General features: G+C 42.2%; 3 protein-coding genes and 1 long non-coding RNA gene across 6 annotated transcripts in view; 1 reads left to right on the top strand and 3 right to left on the bottom strand.

The window, feature by feature from the left end:
- Positions 1 to 3,123: 3,123 nt before the first annotated feature.
- exd1 (exonuclease 3'-5' domain containing 1) lies at positions 3,124 to 8,128 on the bottom strand. 2 transcript variants are annotated; one of them, XM_043263406.1, is made up of 11 exons: positions 7,907 to 8,128; positions 6,967 to 7,035; positions 6,843 to 6,876; positions 6,704 to 6,753; positions 6,567 to 6,634; positions 6,399 to 6,485; positions 5,862 to 5,966; positions 5,717 to 5,797; positions 4,737 to 4,880; positions 3,863 to 4,045; positions 3,124 to 3,435 (listed from the first exon to the last, which is right to left on the bottom strand). In XM_043263406.1, exons 1-11 carry the CDS (start codon positions 8,040 to 8,042, stop codon positions 3,271 to 3,273), a joined length of 1,122 nt encoding a protein of 373 aa, XP_043119341.1. In that variant the 5' UTR covers positions 8,043 to 8,128; the 3' UTR covers positions 3,124 to 3,270. The 2 variants fall into 2 exon arrangements, with proteins under 2 accessions (XP_043119341.1, XP_043119342.1); XM_043263407.1 differs by lacking the exon at positions 4,737 to 4,880.
- A 766-nt stretch (positions 8,129 to 8,894) lies between these two features.
- LOC122362116 (proline-rich membrane anchor 1-like) lies at positions 8,895 to 17,518 on the top strand. The gene is made up of 4 exons (XM_043263408.1): positions 8,895 to 9,437; positions 12,776 to 12,920; positions 13,380 to 13,506; positions 16,733 to 17,518. Exons 1-4 carry the CDS (start codon positions 9,372 to 9,374, stop codon positions 16,833 to 16,835), a joined length of 441 nt encoding a protein of 146 aa, XP_043119343.1. The 5' UTR covers positions 8,895 to 9,371; the 3' UTR covers positions 16,836 to 17,518.
- LOC122362117 lies at positions 14,292 to 18,625 on the bottom strand. Its single transcript, XR_006253061.1, has 2 exons — positions 17,561 to 18,625; positions 14,292 to 16,890 (listed from the first exon to the last, which is right to left on the bottom strand). It is a non-coding gene; the product is annotated as an uncharacterized LOC122362117 (long non-coding RNA).
- A 447-nt stretch (positions 18,626 to 19,072) lies between these two features.
- LOC122362113 (protein unc-79 homolog) overlaps positions 19,073 to 20,619 on the bottom strand; it is a 41,512-nt gene continuing 39,965 nt past the window's right edge. For both annotated transcript variants that reach the window (XM_043263404.1, XM_043263405.1), the window contains 5 exons: positions 20,318 to 20,501; positions 20,048 to 20,245; positions 19,728 to 19,805; positions 19,578 to 19,619; positions 19,073 to 19,498 (listed from right to left, as the gene is read on the bottom strand). In XM_043263404.1, the coding sequence (XP_043119339.1) occupies positions 19,310 to 19,498; positions 19,578 to 19,619; positions 19,728 to 19,805; positions 20,048 to 20,245; positions 20,318 to 20,501 (691 nt within the window). In that variant the 3' untranslated portion in view covers positions 19,073 to 19,309. The remainder of the gene's footprint in view (positions 19,499 to 19,577; positions 19,620 to 19,727; positions 19,806 to 20,047; positions 20,246 to 20,317; positions 20,502 to 20,619) is intronic.

The raw sequence follows: 20,619 nt of genomic DNA, 5'->3' as shown, positions 1-20,619 counted from the left end.
ACGTGCGCGCCGCTGCGCTGCAGTCCGTCCATGAAGCTGCGCGCGATCTCTGCGTCGCGCTCCGTCGCGCTGTTCCTGAGCTCGTGCGCGTGCGGGAGCAGAAAGCGGCAAGGGAGCGAGCAGCACGCGCACGCGCACCCCGCGTTACCGGAGAGCAGCGCGTTCGCGTTAAAGTCTTCATACACCGTCTTGGCTCTCGCCGCCGGCGATCTGACGCGCACGGTCCCGCTCGCGTCGCTCTTGAGGAGGTGCTCCAGACGCTGGCCGCCGGAGGTGGAGCGCGGCTCCTTCCAGAAGGACGCGGGGAGCTGCCGCTCGCGCATCGGGATCTGCCCCGCCGCGTTCAGACGCGCGTCTCCCCCGGCGCGGAGCGGAGCGTTATCCGCGGAAAGTTCGGCGAGCGTCGCGTCGCTGCTTCTGCGCGGCCCCTTGGCGCAGCGGTGCGAGAAGCGCTTGAGCTGCTTCTGCAGGTACTTGCGGTGGTCCACGGAGCGCCTGCAGGGCGCGGATCGGTCCAGAGCCGCCTTGATGTCGCTCGACGCCAGATTGACGAAGTTCAGGAGCGTCTTGACCTCGCTGTCGGAGCTCGCCATCGCGCTCTCTCGCCCCTCAGCAGCACATCTTCAGTCCCGTACAGACCCGCCGCGAGGATGAAGCCAGGCGCGCATCGGGAGCGCTGTCCAGCTCTGGCCTCCGTAACAGCCTCGGTGTAGTTACGGTGCTCTCCTGAGCCAATCAGCGCCCTCACTCTCCTCACAATGCGCCGCTCAGATCCCGGTGTCGGATTCTTTGCCACCGCACGCTGTCGTCATGGAAATCCCCGAGGAACCGCGGGCAGAGGCGGCGTTTGTCCGGTGTAACCGGCGCTCCGGGTCCGCGGGCTGGTCTCGGAGCGAGGGTCTCTGGAGCGCCTTCGCCTCGCTTTCCTCCGATCTGAAGCTGCGCCGTCCGGGGGAGGAGGAGATGTGCGCATAACCATGGAAAGGGGGCCTGAGCGCTCAAGAATCTTGTCTTTCTGTTTGCCCCCTCAATCGAGCCACACAAAAGCTGAATTACTCATTCAAACCTCGCGGGACAAAGGCGGAGGAGCCGGAGAGCACTCTCGCATTTGTAGTCAAACATTCTGAGACTTAAATCGAGTCGTCGTGAAAGAGAAAGAGTTAGACAAAGCCCATAGAATTGCCATCAGCAAACATTTTCCTGTGTCATATTAGTGGGTCTCCATGGCTCCTTCTGGCCGGGGGACAATGGCACAAGTTTGCACACTCGAATACTGTCACCCTGCCAACGGAGACAAGGGCCAGAAGCAGGACAATCCCGCAGAAAGCAGCGGCTCCGCGGGGAAGAGCGGGAGAAAGGAGAAAGGGACTTGTGAAATGCTAATTGAGCTCCGTGCCTCATTGAGAGGAGAAACAGAGCAGGGCTACCTTTCCGTCCCGCCGAGACGCCTCCTCTTCCTCCTCCTCATCGTCTTCTTCCTCCTCCTCCTCCTCTTCACGGTCTGTTAGTATCAGTCAAATCCTGCAACCAGATGCCTCTAAAGGACAAAAAAATATTAATAATAAAATAAAAACGTTTTATTTTAATTCGTTTTCAGAGGAGCCAGGGGTTCTTTTATAAAGTTGAACAGGTCATAAAGTTTATAAACAGTTTCCAAAACTTTTTCTGATAAAACCCATACTATATATTAAACTTTGAGGTGAACACGTATTCCTCGAGCAGAACAGCATTCAGAACAATCATTTATCATCATAACGCATGTCAGTGGCATCTTTCGGGACTCCTTGAGAAGAGTCTGATGAAGACTGGAGACGTCTCTCGGACACGAGGAGGAAGAGGATCTGATGACGGGCACATCACCCTTAGCAAGTGGTCCCGGGGCCCCTCTGTGGGCTTCACGGTCGATTCCGAGGCATTGTTTACATTTATGGATAATGAAAGCAAATCCAAGCAAAAATAAAAAAAAGTCCCTTCTAAGAGAAAGAGAGACATTTCCTATACTCTAGTATAAGTGTCTGAACATCGTGTGTATAGAAGAGCAACAGAATAAAATAGAGAACTCTAGCATCGATTTTTATTTTAAAATAAAAATTATTTCTTTATTTTCTCTGTTATCTACATGATAAAAGCATTCTTTTTAACATGTAGAATTATATCCAGAAAGGATTTTTATTCATGGCCTGAGTTTCTTTTTTGAAAATGGGGTGAATTCCTCTCTTATAGATGAAGGAAGATGTTTTATTATTTTAGCGGTGGAGGGGAATTTTTTTGACATTTTGTTTTTTCAAAATTGTAATTACATGTTTGATCACGCTGTGTATTTTTGTTTTTCACAAAGAGGAAGTTGATGAGCGTGCATGAGTCTCTGGAGAGCTAATGGTTTAAACACTAGACAAACAGAGACGTAATTATAAACTTCAGTGACGATGCATGTAAGCTGTGAGGATCCTCTGTCAGCGTGCAGGTGTACGGGTGTGCTTGTGTACAGGTGCTCGGGTGTACGGGTGCTCGGGTGTGCGGGTGTACAGGTGCTCGGGTGTGCGGGTGCTCGGGTGTGCGGGTGTTCGGTGTGCGGGGAAGACAGAGCTCGCAGAGGGAGACCCGTGTCGCGTGAGCTGAGAGCTGCATAAACACACTGAGCTCCTGTAGACTTGATTCAAATTTACTATACATTTATTTCAGAGCTAGTATAAATCTGTTAAGATATTTACTGACTGCGCAAGACAATAAAAATTCTAATTATATAACTTTATTACTTGTGCGCAAATTTATTAATATTAAATCTAAACTTTGATGTGAACTGAGGATTGCATTATCTTTATATAGTATCACACTTAAGTCTACCTGAAGTTTAGAGTATTTTTATGTATTATGTAGTAAAACTAAATCACATCTAAAAGACAGTATGTGTGTTTCCTATTCGTACGTTCAGTCTATGAAACACACATAAATATATTTGAGAAATGATCGTAAGACCAAGTTCAGGATGATTTCTTTATAAACGTATCTCTCTTAAATGTCTTGGTCTGGAGTCTGAGTCTGTGAGGAGGACTGCTGTAATGAAGTCTGAAGGCCTGGACACACAACACTACAGATCTACAGGACCGACTCACACAACCTGGACACGGAGGCAGAACAGGCTTTTTAATACAAACCAAACCTGTAACAAAACACTCTTCACAGAGTTAAGAAACTGAGTGTAAAGAACTCCAGCTGAACAAACTAAACTTCCATCTTCTTTTGAAAACATTTCTTTTACAGAAAAAAAGTTCAAACAGGTTTATCAGGCTTTTTTAGAGTAACTTCGGTGTGAGTGAAGCTGGAGCGTCTCAGCAGGCCGGCGTCGGTCAGAGAGTACCGTCGAGCCGCCCAGTCCATCCGCTCCTGACGCACCGCTAACAGCTCCTCCACCACCGCTGGGAGCGCTCCTTCACCCTGAGACCACGACACCAACACAGTCCACTCCATTCACTCGCTCGTGTTCATCTCATCATGTCTGTAATGTCTGATAAAGTGCTGCTTTGCCTTCAGCGTTACCGAGGAAACAGATATTTTACGCTTCTAAAGAGACACCTAGTGGTGAGGAATGAATCTGCATTTTCATCCAGACCAACCAGTGCTAATCATTCATGTCGAGTTAACACAAAACGGCTAGAGATTCTTTTTAAAAATAATTTGCTTCAATGATTCAGAGTCGACTTTCTTTTGAGGCACAATGACTTTATACAGGGTGCGCTTTCAGATTTAAACCCATTCATTTAGAGCTGTGTTAAACACCGCATGAAAACTCACTTTGAAAAATCCATAACCGGAGCACTTTAGAGGAAATGTGGAGACATAAATAATATAAGTGTGTTCTCACCTGCTCAGTCTGAAGAGACTGGTGGTGACAGCTGCTCATATAAGCGTCTACCAGAATGGTGAAATCTGACATCAGGGCGTCCAGAAGCACGAGGCGCAGCGGGAGAAGATGACTGACCGAAGCGGCCATGATGTTCATGAGGGCAGGTGGAGCGGGACGGACGTACCACACCTCGGGACACTCCTGGAGAGAAGAGACAGCAGAACAAGAAACTCATCTGATGGAACCTGCTTCTGATGCTTTATACTGATTAAACCTGGGAGACGTTCTGTTTTAGGATTATTTTATGAATAAAATGTTTCAGCATTCAAAAAATTTAAAAATCAGCATTTATTCAAAATATAAATATTTTAAGTACATGTTTTCTTCACGTTTTATTAATTTCTATAGTGTACATTGAATAGTGTATTGTTAAAAATTAATTCTGTTCTTTTTTTATTCAAAGAATACTCAAAAATATTTTAATGTTGATAATAAATCATCATATTAGAATGATTTTTGAAGAATCGTGTGGTATTAAAAATTCAGCTTTGATCGCAGGAACACATTTTTAAAGTATATTAAGAGTTAACCATTATTTTTAATTGTATTCTAAAATATGTCTGATCCCAAGTCTTTGAACACTAGTGTATGAAATGTTTGAATATACAGTACAGATGTATTACTACAATGTTTTTCAACATTAGACTACAATAAAGCAACTAACAGGAAAAGATGTATTACTTTTATCACGCAGTGCTTCTTAAAGACCAGGCTGAGACACAGGAACAGAGAAACAGAGGTTTCCTCGAGGACTAGCTGAGAAACGGTGCTTTATCACTTTATCACACTTTTAATGTTCAGCTGCCCTAATGACACCCGGATTGTTTCGGACCTTGCGCCGGAGCTCTTTGGAGCGCAGGGGTGAAAGGTCAGAGACGGGCAGCTTGAGATGAAGCCGGAGGAGCTCCTGGAGAGAGCTGACCCGGTCCGGGAGAAAGCCTCCGGTCTCTCTGTAGAAGAGCATGAGATCAGCCACCTGCAGAGCAGCACAGAGTGAGCACTTCTGAGGGAGCACTACACCTCACTCACCTTCACTCTAGATTTAGAATATTAAGAAATTATTTTACCAAGATCCTTCAAACTGGTTTTCTTTAATCGTGTTTAATCCTAGGCTATCTGTAATCTGAAGCACATTTAAAGATTCTTTAGAGTTTGATAACTTTATTCAAACTCTGTACATTTCCTACTTGCTGAAGAGCACAGGTACATTTATTAGAATGGGTTTATGTAAAGATTGTTCACTTAAATTAGAAATTGACATTTGACAGTTAATAATACTTAATAATACTAATGTTGAACGGCTATAACCAGATTGATGTTTAAAAGATTAAAAATGATAATATTATAGAGACAGCAGTAGTATTTGTATCAATGATACTTGCCTTCAGTCATAAAGATGATTAGAAAAATATACAGTTTTTATGTTGTTCTCTTATTCATCTAAACATTGAATGTGAAATTATGGCAGTATAAAAAATTATTAATCTGATTTAACATTACAGAGATTAAAGTGTTACTCCACGTCGTTCTAAAACAGTAAAAGCTTCATTCATCTTCAGAAAACACTAAGATATTTTGTCTTATGAGCGTCTCATTGACTGATAAACAGTCGCACTGTTCAAGATGCAGAGAAGGACGAACCTGTTCAGTTTTAAGAAGCTACAAGAATACATTCTATACACAAAATTATTCAACAACTCAGCACCTTCTTTTCATACAAAACATATTCTTATCACTTTATAACATTCAGATTGAATTAAAAATCTCTTAAAATTGTGCTCCAAAGCGGTGGATATATAAGGTCAGACGCACCTGCGTGTCAAAGACGTTGGTGAGGTGAACTCTGAACTCCGCTCTCAGGCATCGGGACACGCAGCGGCCGTCATGAACCACCTGAGGAGTCAGAAGACGGAGTAAGACCTCTCCTCAGAACACTTCTGCTGACCACAACACTGACCTTCAGGATGTGAGGGTTCTCCAGGATCATGGACAGGCCGTTTTTAAACGCCTGCGCGCCCAGCAGGAGCAGATCAAACAGGTACACGACTCTCTTAGTGGCAACCTGTCAAACATCACACATTCACGAGGGTTTAATAAGACCTGAGCGCACCAACACTCCTGAAGACAAATAAATCAGAACTGAGCTGAACGATGGCATCAGTCGCTAAAATAGTCGCAAAAGTCTGGATGAATAAATCAAAACCATGCTTTTTAAATTCATCCAGAGAAATTCAAATGGAACACAAAGGAATTATATTTATTTCAAACAAATTGTTTTTAAAATTAAAATTAATGTTTCATGATTTCAATAAATTAGTCTTTGAACATTTTTAATTTCATTTAACCATAGAATAATTACACGATTAACTAAAATGGATTTTAACAGTAGAGCTGCTTTACTGCTGATATAGAACTTTTTTTGTTTGTTAAGATTGTTATTTTCCTGTTTATTAATAAGAAGCTATTTTGTATAAAGCGTTACTATTCCACTAACCTGCAACCAGCAAAGTCTCTCTTGTGCAATCTGTCCAAAAACCTCAGCCCCGATTGCGACGACTTTTTGTTGTTGGATGTGCATAACCTGAGAAGAAAAAGAAAAATATATGAGATCCTATCCATGTGAATAGAGAGGAGAGGAGATGATCGAGATCACTGAACTCACTGCAGGGCCAAACTTCTCATGAAGCTCATCTATCAGGACATAACTCACACTGTCCTCATCTTCATCCGCTGAGAAGAAAGAAGACTGAACTAATCCACCGATGAAGACAGGTGAGACGTTAACACAACAACAGTTACCTGCGGTCTTCTTCCTGAACGAGTCTTCAGATCTGTGCTCTTCATCAACACTGAATATACAAGAAATAAACAGAGTCAACAAACTCTTCTGACCGGGAACATTACTCATGACCTTAAATGACTCAAACTCATCAATCACAGGCTGTCTTGATTGGCAGAACCGCTAAATTCCACTAAAAACAAGTAGGAGAAAAGAAAGCTTTTAGTTTGTAGAATGTGTGTGTGTGTGTGTGTGTGTGTGTGTGTTATATGATACAGTTTACCTTTAAGAATTTCATGTCCGAAGATGATCTTGACGCCTGGAAATTTCCGTCCGCTTTTCACTTCAGATACTTGAGGAAGGAAAGGGATGTGTGTGAGTGGTGTGTCCACGCTGTGGTCAGTAAACAGAGTGTGTGTGTGTGAGTGTGAGTGTGTGTGTGAGTGTGTGTGAGTGTGTGTGTGAGTGAGAGTGTGTGTGTGAGTGTGTGTGAGTGAGAGTGTGTGTGTGAGTGTGTGTGAGTGTGTGTGAGTGTGTGTCTCTGTGTGTGTGTGTGTGTGTGTGTGTGTGTGTGTGTGTGTGTGTGTGTGTGTGTGTGTGTGTGTGTCTCTGTGTGTGTGTCTCTGTGTGTGTGTGTGTGTCTCTGTGTGTGTGTCTGTGTGTGTGTCTCTGTGTGTGTCCGTGTGTGTGTGTGTGTGAGTGTTTGTGTGTGTGTGTGTCTGTGTGTGTGTGTGTGTCTCTGTGTGTGTGTGTGTGTGTGTGTGTGTGTGTGTGTGTGTGTGTGTCTGTGTGTGTGTGTGTCTCTCTGTGTGTGTGTGTCTGTGTGTGTGTGTGTGTGTGTGTCTCTGTGTGTGTGTGTGTGTGTGTGTGTGTGTGTGTGTGTGTGTGTGTGTGTGTGTGTGTGTGTGTGTGTGTGTGTGTGTGTGTGTGTGTGTGTGTGTCTCTGTGTGTGTCTCTCTGTGTGTGTGTCTGTGTGTGTGTGTGTGTGTGTGTGTGTGTGTGTGTGTGTGTGTGTGTGTGTGTGTGTGTCTCTGTGTGTGTCTCTGTGTGTGTGTGTGTGTGTGTGTGTGTGTGTGTGTGTGTGTGTGTGTGTGTGTGTGTGTGTGTGTGTGTGTGTGTGTGTGTGTGTGTGTGTGTGTGTGTGTGTGTGTGTGTGTGTGTGTGTGTGTGTGTGTGTGTGTGTGTGTGTGTGTGTGTGTGTGTGTGTGTGTGTGTGTGTTCACCGTCCTCCAGCAGCACGCTCCTCCGGTGTGTCACGCGCTGGATCACGCCGCTGATCTGTGTGTCCGAGAGACGGACTTTAACACGCTTCCTCTTCAGATCCTCCAGAAACCTGCTCTCTTCTGAACACCACGCCATGACGAGCCCGATCACCTGCCGATTAACTGTTTGTGTAGAATAACGAGCTGTTTCTAACTAGTCAAACTAGTCAAGAACAAAGCCCGCCCCGCTGGCGATTCCGAGGATTTGATTGGTCGCGTAAATCACAAGCTGATTCGCTGCACGCGTTATTTTAACCTTTATTTTCAGTATTTCTGTGGCTTTGGTTCAGTTCTCAGATCACGAATGATTTTTTTAAAAACTACTTGTTCATCCTCCACATCAGTAAACAGTCTTCTGTGTTTCAGAGTAATGTCTTAGTTCACATCAGGTAACAGTCTCTATCTATCTATCTATCTATCTATCTATCTATCTATCTATCTATCTAATAGAAAAGAGACTCTTTTTCATACAAATTCGAGCTGTGTAAAGTAGGTCTATCCATTTTTTTATTATTAATTGCTGAAAAAGATTTTTATTGCAAGATAATATTGACCTTATGGGGAAAGCATTACTAAGACACAAGAATGATCTTCGCATTAAACACAAAACAGCTTCCCGTTAACAACGTTACAATTCTAATTAATTCTATGTCGGCTGTAAAGCAGCTCTAATGGTGCCCAATGAAATACATTTTTTGTCTTTGTTTTAATAGTTAAAACATTGATTTTAGTATTTAAAGAATGTCTAATTAATTGGAATCAGGAGACACAGTTAAGAAATCATTGTCAGGACCTTGAAATGTCATTTTCGCCGGTGTTTCACTGAGTCCCCGCCAGGGGGCGCACTTCTCCAGCGCAGCTTTTCTCCAATCAAAAATGCAATTCTTCAAATGTGTTTATCCTCCACATCATCTCACTTGTGTACATCATAAAATCGTTTTTGTCAATCTTCTGAACAAGTTGTGAGTGCTTTGATTATGTGCATTAATCTCAGGTTGTACATTTGTGCTGATATATGTCGTGCAGAAAACCGCAGCCTCGTGTTTTCTGTCGTGCAAACTACAGGATGCTGACAGGGGGCTGTTATACGGCTAAACGTGGAGGTTGTGTGAAGAACAGCCTACTTTGAGACCGTTGTGCAGGCAGTGCATAGCGTGGTGCTGTTTGTACGAACTGTTTTGCGAAATGCACAGCAAAGGACGCTTTGAGAAGTGCACCGAAGACACCCCGAGAAGAAGCAGAGAGGGAGGAGTGTGAGTGTCCTCTGGAGGCTCTGCTGCTGGACTTCAGTCCCCTGACCCCGAGCAGCGACACTGTCCGCGATGAGCCGGAGCAGGAGGCGCAGCAGGTGCGGCAGAGATGGAGGCACAGCTTCAGAAAGACCCCGCTTGTGTTGATCTCCTCAGCGCCTCGGACTGAAGCAGGGATGCTGGACCTCTGGCCTCTGCTGTTTGGGCACTGCTTGCTCTCGTCGTGTCTTCTCTCGAGTCAGGTACGTCTGAAAAAGCGTCCGGCATGATTAGTAATGAAGAGGTCTTTTAACAAAAGCCTGTAACTTAAAAATCTTTCTCAAAAGTAAGTATATATGTGTGTCCTGTGGTGTGACAGAAAAACGTAAAAAATAAACTATATAAGGCTATTTGTAACCCTAAGAAAGAAGATACATTTGTTCATGTTATTTGTAAGTGAGACTGGATAGGATTGGTTCAGTAACACTTTTACTAGTGTATGACCAAAAGTAAAGCCACTGTTATTGTGATTTAGAAAAGAAAGCAGTAACTGTAGTAGAACAAGCACAGACAGAGCTTAGCTTCGGCATTCAGCTTTGTGAGGAATTTCAGGGAACTATGTGTTTGAGCAACATGACATTAGAAAAAACTAATGATGTAGGAAACTGCAGACAAATGTATTGCATTAAGAGACTAGATGATGTGGAGGAAGAACTAGAATTTCAATTCTGATCTAAGAAATGCCTCAACAACTGTTTGACAGTAATGACATTAACAACCAGAGAATCATGTCCCTGTCATGTGTTTATTATATCAGCTGTTTGGCATCAGATTTAATCAATAATACTTTGATCTAATCGGCCAAATGAAACGGTCTGAAACGGATGCCAGTTTATTTCACTCACACACTAATTTGTGTTTTCTCACAGCGTTATGGCACGATTTCATAAAACTGCTGAAGAAGGTCAATTTTTATCTAAATGCTTTAAAACGTTTATTTGTTATGGCAGGCAAAGAGAATTTATTTGGCACACTTTTTAAGTGTTGTTCAGGTGGAAAATGAGCTGTTTGAAGAGAGAGTGTGGTCCTCAGGGATCTAAACACAAGAAGAGCGGCTCAGCAACATCCGACCCTTACAGAACACCTCCAGTGTCCGGCGTTTAAGTGTTCAATGACTTATTTTGAAAATTGCAAAGCAACAGGGAGAGTTTCCAGGGCTGCGTGAAGTCATTAATACCAGATTATTCATGACACGTCTTCATGTTCTCCGTAAGGATGAACCAAACACATACTGAAGTCCGTGTCAGTGAGCTCCAGAGCTGTAGTACTGTACAGACTGTGTTTCTACCTTATTTCCATACTGTACATGATCACCCACACAGCCCATAGGAAGCGTCTCAGAGCCTCCCACTGCAGCGCTGAAGGAGGTGGGCGACTGCTTACATTTACAAAACACCAGAAAAGAGGACACAGACTGAAAAATAATCCCAATCTTTTGCACCTTATTTTTCCCAAAAGACCGAATGCAACCATTTGTGAATTGTATGTGCCTGTCAATCACGTCCAGTTCACTTCAGTTATAGAAAACAGCTTGCTTTGCTGCTTGATTTTGTATCCTTCCATATTATTGCAATGCATTACCTTAATTCTAAACATGTCAGTAGTGTTTACTGCACTTTGTTCTTCTTATAGATAAAAATCATGGATCTAGTTGTAGCAGAGAACACAGATAGGACACATGCATACATGAAGTAAGGCAAACTAGTGATGTGTCTTTCAATTTGAAGGAATCTTTAATATGTCTTGGGAGCATTGAGTCGTCTCAGCGAGGGATTCGTTCAGTTCGTGACGAGTGTGAGCAACATTGTTCTTTATAGGACCCAGAAATGATTAGTTCACCTCTCGAGTCGTTTGTTCTTTTGTCTAATGATATGACAGAAGTTGTATTGGATACAGAAATTAATTAAGAATTCCCAACCTTCTTTACAAACACGTTTACATGTGATTTGTTTCTGGTCTCAACTTTTTGTATTTCTTTAAAAGTTTATTCATTTATGACTTTTTGACAAGATGGTTCTCTTTCACACACACACACACACACACACACACACACACACACACACACACACACACTCATACACTTTATATTCTCTTAGCTTCACAAAACTGTCCTCCATAAAATGTGTTGCACATATTCGAACATCTAGGTTCTGTTCTGGTGTACGTGATCTTGATTCCTAACTGCATCTACTTTCAGAAGCCAAATAAAGCTCAGAAACACAACATTTGACACGACCCATCAACACTACTGTGATACTGAAACCATGCCTTCTTTTGCGTGAACATTTGAGCTGTATTATGTAAATATTACTACATCTTGACATAGATGTATGGATTTTTAATGAGTGTTTTAGCCTGGTCTGGATCAGCCGTCTCTTTTAGATAGAAGTCCTTCTGTGGTAGACTTTGAGTTTGATCTTATACATGCACAAACAGCTACATACCACACTAAAGAAAGGGAAAATAGAAATCATATCATATGATCCCTTTAAAGGCAGGGCAGGGCAGGTTATTTGACTCAAAACACTGTGTCGCTGCTGGCGCCATGTTCTGGAGACGCTGTGTTTCATGTGAAAGTGAAACTACTTTCTTTGTGTTTTCAAAAGACAACATGACTAGAAATGAGTGATAAGTTCCAGAAGAGCTGAACACAAATATTAGAGAGTGTTCAGCACATTAACAGAGAACTGATTCCTGAATCTATGCTGACTCTGAACAGAGACTAGAAAGAGACTGATTCTGACTCCTGTAAGTACTTATGTTTTCATATTTAAAGGCTTAGAGTAATGCTTGTTGTTTGTGTTGCTCCGATCACGAATGGTGTTATGTTTAAGAGGTACGATGCAACTCAACACAAGACAGTAGTCATGATCATCAGTAATTAATCCTGCAATCAGTAGTTTTATTGTTTTCGTGTCAGCGCTGGGACGCAGCTTCATGTTATAGTAAAGACGTAATATGTTTGTTGCACACTTGACGTATTCGACCAATCACAACACACAGGATATCTGGCCAATCAGAGCACACCTCACTTGTTTTGAGATGAGCTTTCCTCAAATCGACTGTTTCAGGAAGGCGGGGCTTAGAGGAGAGACAATAATGTACAATATTTGGAAAATAATGTGCTTTTAGATCCTTAAACCTCATAAACGCATTGAATTACACCAAATACACAAAATAATATTTTTAACAACATCATATGACCCTTTTAAACAAGTGATGACTTTATTCAAGTACTTCATGGCTTTATTCCTATTCTGTCGAGATGAGTTTAATATGCTTCAACCGGACTGAGAATTGTTTAATGTTTTCTTGGAAAAATGTCCTCATATCCCTAACCATTTTAAAAAAGGGACTTTGCCGGAGATGGAGAATAGAAATCATCCAGCATAATGTTAATTATCTCAGGAGTCACCAGTCTTTACCCCGCGCTGACATAACTTCCAACTTTCATTTGACAATAAAAACCGGTAGAATAAAATGTCAGGACTCCGGGACGCTACGCTGTGTGATGTGTTGTTGTGTGTCTTCTCTCTCGCAGGCGGAGCTCCAGAGGTCTTGTTCTCAGCACAGTATGAACCGAGGAGCTGAGGGCTGCCAGCTGCTGTGTTCCTGCCGGACCTACCCTCCTGTCCCTCCTCCACCTCCTCCTCCACCTCCACCTCCGGGACTGACCGCCGCCCGCAGTAAGACATCACCACACATCACTAATTAGGCATGCTGTGCATCAGCGCTCACCGAACTCAGAGTTTAGCTCCAGCTTGTCTGGGAGTTTCTAGTAGATTTAGTAAGAGCTTGGATAACTGCTTCAGGTGTGTTTGATTAGGATTGGAGCTGAACTCTGCTACTCCTCCGGGACCGAGTTTGGTTACCCCTGCTGTGCACGATGCATACTTTACTTCATCTATACTGATCTACACACAGTGCTGATTTATTAATAGCCCTGTTCACACACACACACTTTCCTGGTATATTACCGTTAAGAGATCACACGTGAATCAGAATTACCAGTAAATGCAGTATGAGATGTTGTAACATTACCAGTAAATCCTGCTGTGTGTGAATGCAGAGTAAAGAGTACTGGTATGGCACTGGCTGGTGAAGTCATTCTGGTCCAGTAATGTTTTGGTGTTGCTGTGTTTCAGCTCCGGAGGCTTCTGCTCCTCTGCCGAGGCTCTGGTGGACGGACATCATCGTGGCCGGGACAATAGCAAGTGCTTTGGCCGTCTTTCTCTTGCTGATTGTCATTATATGCTACAAGGCCATAAAAAGGTATGTAGCACAGTCATAGAGTTAGTATATGTCTCATTATGTAATGCAGCTGATAATAACCAGCTTAAAAGCTTATTGAATAGCTCATATTCTAGTTTATTAAAATAATCCATTTGATCCCAGCAATACATGAAAACTGTGGTTGTGCAGTTAGAAGTGTGGTGATAATGGACAGGCTCCAGTGGTCTTCGTGCTATATCACGCAGTGAGATTTGGTCAGACGTCACTTGTGCGTATGAATGCCTTATGACTCCTTCATCTTCTTAGTTTGGAGCACTAGCACTAGGAATTTCACCTAAACCGGAACGATCAAGGAAGATTTATGTTGTTATTCAAATTGGAGAGAGTTTGTCAGCTGACCAGTCTGAAGTATTTGGGAGATATTAATGAAGTGTCTTTAGAAAGATGGCGGCATCGTCAATCATTAAATTTTTTACATATTGGTGTGTTTTTATTAGAACAATTATTGTTGTACCTAGAAGTATTTTTTATTTTCCTCTGTCAAGACGACACACTCTCAGTAGTGTTTATAAGAGTCTATATATTTAGGCATATTTGGATATAGTCATTTTATTAATTTGAACGGTTTCTGAAGCTACCAAGGATTCAAGAATGCAGTATTATAAACATGTAGTAAATACAATAGACCAACTAGTGTTCACTGCTCAGATGTGTATTTAATGCAATCACTCGTAGTAGCTCACACTTTAGAGGAGATTTTTATATAAAAAATTGTCATTGACACACAAGTTTATGTCAAAAACACAATTAAAGTTAGAAAAACATTCGGTTGGAAAGAAATCACGTTTATTTCAGATCTGTGTGGCAGCAACAATATACAGTAAATAAACAATAAATCCACTGCTCTCTCGTCTCGTCTGAGACTGGGACTCGTCTCTGAACACAAACTTTCTCCGTGGCATTAGAACCGGTGTTTGTGAAATCAAAATGACGGCGCAGCAGATGGAAACTTACAGACTAAGGTGCAGAAAAAGCCTCACTAAAGTTACGTGATTACTCCTTTTTACGTTTCCCTCGTTGATCGATGCACTGGGATCTGGTCATAACTCTTAAAACCTGAAAAAGTCAGATTTTCATGATATGTCACCTTTAATACATATAGGGTCTCTCACACACTTTTCATTTACAATTTATTTTCACATGAAAACAAAAATAATAATCGAAATCAAAATGTTGAACCAGGGACAGAATCACAAGATCGTTGAGACACAACATGGATTAAAAATGACACAGACATAAATGATACTGAAAATAAAGACAATAAACTAAAAGCCAGACCCAGCAGCAGAATCTGACTGAATCCTTCCAGCGTGAGCGTCCTCCAGCAGACTTCAAACACGGCCGGGCACTGCACTCGAACAGCTTTCATATCAAAAATTGATTACCTCTGTGAAGTGTTGTGTCACCACCTGCCACATCTATTATTGAGGAGGCTGGGTGCCAGCGAAGCCGTGGGTCGTCCAGGATCAGTGTAATGTGACTGATTCAGGAGCGATGTGAAGCCACGCGGCTCTGATCATCAAGCACTGCAATAAGTTTCCCAATGTATTTTTATTACTGTTCCACACTTTGAAGGAAAGCTCGAGAATCATGGGGTGATGATTTGTTTTGATGATGATTACACCTTCACTGCGGTGCGATGAATTTGAAAAGCACAAATATTTATCTCTCAATTAAAAGAATAGTTTATTTAATTTCTCTAAGGCCACCGAAAATGTAGGTGTTACTCATGTAGGCGACTTTTTGTCTTTTGTAGAACAATAAAGAAGATTTTCAGTTTTTGATTTATAAAATGCAAGTGGATGGCTACCAGCACTTTGAGGCTGATGATGCACTGGGCATCTTTTTGAGCAATGTTGCCGGGCAGTTTTGGGAAATAATGAGACACAGGGCCCATAGATATCCAGACAGGAGTCTGTTGCCTCTTCTCAATGGTGAAAGTGTCCAAACAACACTGACCAAAAAAGTGACCTGGCAAAATTGCTCAAAATTATATCCTGTGTTATATCATTAGGTTTAATGTTAGTAGAATAAGTTTCTGAAAGTCAGTATGTAGTATGTTGATATTGACCAGACAGTCTACTAATCCTCTAATGACTGCTAGTTGACATGTAGTTACTTGCTGTTAGTAGAACATGTGAATGCTATAAATGCATTGTTCTTGATTTATAAGCATGTATTTATATCTGTTACAAAGTAGGTTTAAAGGCCTAGTAATCAAACACAACACCGGGTTACAGAACTCAGAAATATTTTTTTAAAGATGCAAAAACTGAAACTGTACACTTGAAATTAAATTTTTAATTTTTCTATGACATTACATTATTTTTCATTTTGTATCAAGTGTATAGTTGTACAGTTGCATTTTTTGCATCTAGAACAAATATTAGTGTGTTCAGTATTCCTCTTGTGTTGGGTCTGTTTGGAAGATAAATGAGCCTCTAAATATCCTTGTAAATGCTTCATGAGTTAGAAATAGTCCTCACTTCAGATGAAATCAGAAAAACAGATGTCTGGCAATTTCTAAATGTTTTATAACTCCCTGACTTGATGAATTGCAGTGGAAATATGTGTTAATAAAGCATTTTCTAAATGATCTTCTCAACTCTTACATAACTGGTTTGTAAATAACGTAGTAATTTACTAGTAACGTATGAAAGTACAATTACTAAACATGAACAAAACATTACAGCTGTGTTTATATACAGCTCACTAATGCCTGATAATATTGGAGCATGATTTGTAGTGTGCAGTTATTATAAATATTCTTGTTCACCGTCAATCCCTGCTGTTCTAACCCACAGACCGTGTTTTAATTAGCGTTAGCCCAAGGAAAGGACATTTTATCTAATGAAAGCACACTACTGTTTATGTAACGTTGTGCTGGATGGTCATGTGTTTGGTGCAGGACTCTCTGATGGCTTCTAATGCACCTTCAGGGAGCAGAGTACAGTCCTGCTCAGAACAAAGCTTCAGAAGTCTGTATTCAGTCCAGTCCTGCATTACATACGCTGCGCAAACACAATGAACAGAGATTCAGTGAAAGGAGGATAGAAATAGGCCATGTCTTACACGAACAACTGAGCAGAACCCAGATGACAGCCAGAGGCGTAGAGAGATGATTTATGAGAGACAGAATGTTCAGCTACGAAAACTGTGTTTTCTCTCATTAGAACACGACTTCTCGTTTTATTCTCATGTGCAGGAAACCCATGAAGAAGGAGAAGAATGGTACAAATTGTGGAGATGATGGCGTGAGCTCTCTGAAAAAGGCCAGCAGTGCTGCGGTGGGCTCCAGGAGTGTATGAAGTGAAGTCAGCGAGGTCATTCAGAGCCCGTCCGGATGCAATGTGAAGCGGCGGGCTAGAAATCACACACACGTTCATCACAGATTCCATATAGGCATTCATTTTATGTCAACACGTGTCATGTCTTTTTAAACTTATTTCTCACAACCATTTATGCAACTCGGACTGGAAATTGCTGGAATGTAATCTCTGAAAGTAGGGGTGTGTAATGTCGATGCACGTGACATATTTCCAGTCCGTTATCTCCTCGAGATTAGAACACTGCTAGTAATGGGCATCTGAACACAGAGACTCTCGGCTGTGTCGTGATCACCTTGAGAGTCTGATGCACTTATAAGTGTGGGAGGATTTATGAGGACCAGTTATCCTGAAAGGTCATAATTAAGATAATTACTGACGTGGGTGACCTTGCTGGTGTGTGAGAGACTTGGATCTGTTCAAGATCTTCTTCTGTCTGTGCAACTGCCTTTCTTAAAAAGTGCCCTAAGAAATATGACATTTTCTTTTGCACTGTGAAGAGTGCTGAATACATTGTCAGCAGGCAGTCAAAATGTATTATATGTATAAAGTGGTATACAAATTATGCATGAATGTAAATACTGTTAAAAGAAAACTAGCCTTGATGACTGTTATTTGCTTGCATATATTTTTAGAATAGTAAAAAATCTAATTTTGTCTCGTCAGTGAAAGGCTCTCGGTTGATTTCTGGAAATGAAACACCATACCTGATAGTCTTTGTTGTAGATGTATGTGTAGATAATAAATCCACTAGTTGCAGTTTGTGCTCTCCTCCAGATGCATCTTCAGTAGAACACGATTCAGCTTTTAAAGAAACTGAGATGTGGCACAATCATGAGCAGTAATTATGTGGTATGTTTCAGTTAGTCTAATTCAGTAATGGTGCTTTTTACATGATTTTGAATCACAGTGCAGTGATTAATATAAGCTGTTGAAGCATCGGTCTAATGTTTCTTAATGACAGGACGCTCTTTCTTTGACAGTAATTCCATTCTAGAACGTCTTTAAGCAAATCAGCTTGTTGCCACGACAACATGTTGACCTCTGAGATGACCTTCAAACAGCCGCAGCAGAAGCCATGGAAGGAGGATGTTTGGTCAGTTCTGTCACATCTGATCAAACTAAGCTCACAGATAAGTTCCTTGAAAAGAGAGGCCAGAGAGGTCCTCTCCTCAGTGAAAAGCACCTGAACTGGTGGTGTTCTACAGCAGCAGTGACCTAAAGACTGCTCAGGGTAGAAGAAAAGCTGGAATCAGAACTGATAAAAAAACTTCCCACGGGACACTGAAGACCCTGTGAGTGACCAGCCAGAGCTGAACCCAGTCAAACAGCACCGGAGAGAGCTGGAGATGGAGGACCACTGACGGCACCCATCCACCCTCACAGACCTCCAGAGGATCTGCAGAGAAGAGCAGACAACCTCCAAACATCATCAAAGCAAAAAAACTTGACACTGTAATTGCTGCCAAAGTCACTTCAACTAAACAGTTCACAACTGCCATCATTTGCATCATTATTAGAAACTATGATAAAATCATAAAATGACTATTTCAAACAAGCTCCCATGAAAAGACATTGGGTCAGTCAGTGTCCGGCCGGGTCAGGTGGGTCAGATCGCCTCTGCTCTCCTCACACAGCTGCTCTGATTACAGAAGCAGCTTTAATGAGGTACATATTTGAAAGGGCTCCAAGTTCAAACGAATATGGCAGCAGGTCCCTGCCAGATGCTGCCTCTGAGCAGTGGGAGTTGATCTCACACACACACACACACACACACACATAGCACACTCATACACACACATCACACAAACATGCACACTTATTTATTGATTTCATATCTGAGAGGCCGACATGTGTTTTCTGTTCGTACGTTCAATCTATGAATCACACATAAACATATTTGAGAAATGATAGTTATTATGGATCATGGACTTTTGGATGGATTTTATTTAAAAACATCTTAATGCTGGATTAGTTTGATCTTCTGTCTTCTCCAGATGTTCACTGATGGACTGTGGATTATTGTGATCTTTTTATCAGACTCTCGTTCTGACGGCACCCATTCACATCCATTACTGAGACACTGATGCAGTGACACATTTCTCAGAATCTCTGATTATCTGAAAGTGAGCACACTGTAATGTTTTGGGTGACTATTCCTTTAAGCAAGTAAAAGAATAAATATGTCTCAGTTCAACACAAAGACCAAATTCAAGCAATTTGTTTAAAAAACTCTTGAATTGTTTATTTTGGTTTGAAATATGCATACTACTGATAATGCAAAAAACCTCTCCCTGCTTGTAACAGACTAAGATATTTCTCTATACATGATTTCTGTAATGCATTTGATAATAACACACACACACACACACACACACTAGGAAGACCACTGCTTGAGTGAACCTTGAGCAACTACATCTGCTGCTGCTGAAGCTCGTCTGATCAATCTTTAACGATCACATGGGGTAAAACTGGGACGCCGCCTCTGACGACTGGATCTCCACCTGAGCCATTTTAAACTGAGTGCACTGAAGCCACTTGCGCAGAGTGAGCGGAAACGATCCGGATCCAGGGTTCTGGAGACACTGGTGGTTCACCCGGTTCTGGATGGCCTGTAGCCGCAGCTGGAGACCGGCGGACAGATGCTGACCACAGACACAGAGCATTTATTTGTTTACTTGAGAGAGAAAGACGGAGTGTGTAACAGATATGATGAAAACTTACATTTAAGTTGGACTGAATCATGGGCAGCCACATGGGAATCAGCTGAAGAGAACGAAGACGACATTAAATATAACTCCTCAGACTGCCTGAAGTAGAAATGCTAATGTACTTCAGTCTACTAAGCATTAGTGATAAGAAATCCTTTCTTACCTTCACAAAGATGGTTGAGTTACACTCCTGCAAGGCCTCCATTAGACTGATGACATGCAAGCAGACCATCTCTACCATCTGAAACATGAAGAACATGAGCATATTTGAAGATCAAGCTACTTTTTTTAGTTTCTTAAAACTGAGAAAGTCTGATCGTTTTTGCTCACTTGTATATGGAGCAATTACACAGTCTAGAACAAGAGTCAGTTTATATCAGATATCAAATCAGAAGTATGTTCTTTGGAACACAAGCTAAGAGTACTACATGTTCAAACGCCGTCCTCCACTAAAGAAATGCTGTAAACTGATGGCAGTTTTACCACTTTGTTGTGGGCCATGAGCTGGAGGATGCTGGGAGTGACGCGGCTCCAGAACTCCAGGCCCGTGAGGATGGCACCCGAGGAGAACTCATTCTGGTTCTGGTTGGAGGGGATGGCCGCGGCCTGCTCGCAGTAGATGGTCCAGAGCTGGGCGAACATGAAGGCGTGGAACAGAGAGCACATGTGGAGCACTGACGTCTGCAGAAACACAAAGAAGAGCATCAGAGGCACGTCTCCAGAGCTCCTCCGAGCAGAGCCCCGTCACCATACCTTCGACTGCTCCGGGAATCCTATCAGGATGACGATCAGGTGGTCAGCGATGTGAGAGCCGGCGTCCAGAGGAATGGGCATACAGCAGGAGGAGCCCTGATGCAGAGCACTGTGGGTAAGAGAGCCCAGCAGCAGCCAGGACAGCTGACGGATGTGTGACACACACTCGATGAACTCTTTGGGTCTGAAGAGACACAGGCACAGTGTGTGTCGGATGAAAATATCACTGCGAACCACTGTGTGATCTAAATCATATAAGGCAGCGGCTATTTACACTAATTGAAAATACAGCATTACTTAAG

The sequence above is a fragment of the Puntigrus tetrazona genome, chromosome 17 (genome assembly GCF_018831695.1).
Source record: "Puntigrus tetrazona isolate hp1 chromosome 17, ASM1883169v1, whole genome shotgun sequence".
NCBI lineage: Eukaryota > Metazoa > Chordata > Actinopteri > Cypriniformes > Cyprinidae > Puntigrus > Puntigrus tetrazona.
Note: the sequence above shows the minus strand (reverse complement) of the source record. Positions and strands in the feature narration are given on the sequence as shown.

Coding starts and splice junctions, on each gene's coding strand:
- exd1 (XM_043263406.1), bottom strand. CDS start 8,042: ATGGCGTGGTGTTCAGAAGAGAGCAGGTTTCTGGAGGATCTGAAGAGG. Junction 6,754..6,842: donor TCTGCCAATCAAGACAGCCT/GTGATTGATGAG, acceptor TTGTATATTCAG/TGTTGATGAAGAGCACAGAT. Junction 5,967..6,398: donor AGAGACTTTGCTGGTTGCAG/GTTAGTGGAATA, acceptor GATGTTTGACAG/GTTGCCACTAAGAGAGTCGT.
- LOC122362116 (XM_043263408.1), top strand. CDS start 9,372: ATGCTGGACCTCTGGCCTCTGCTGTTTGGGCACTGCTTGCTCTCGTCG. Junction 9,438..12,775: donor CGTGTCTTCTCTCGAGTCAG/GTACGTCTGAAA, acceptor TCTCTCTCGCAG/GCGGAGCTCCAGAGGTCTTG. Junction 12,921..13,379: donor GGGACTGACCGCCGCCCGCA/GTAAGACATCAC, acceptor GCTGTGTTTCAG/CTCCGGAGGCTTCTGCTCCT.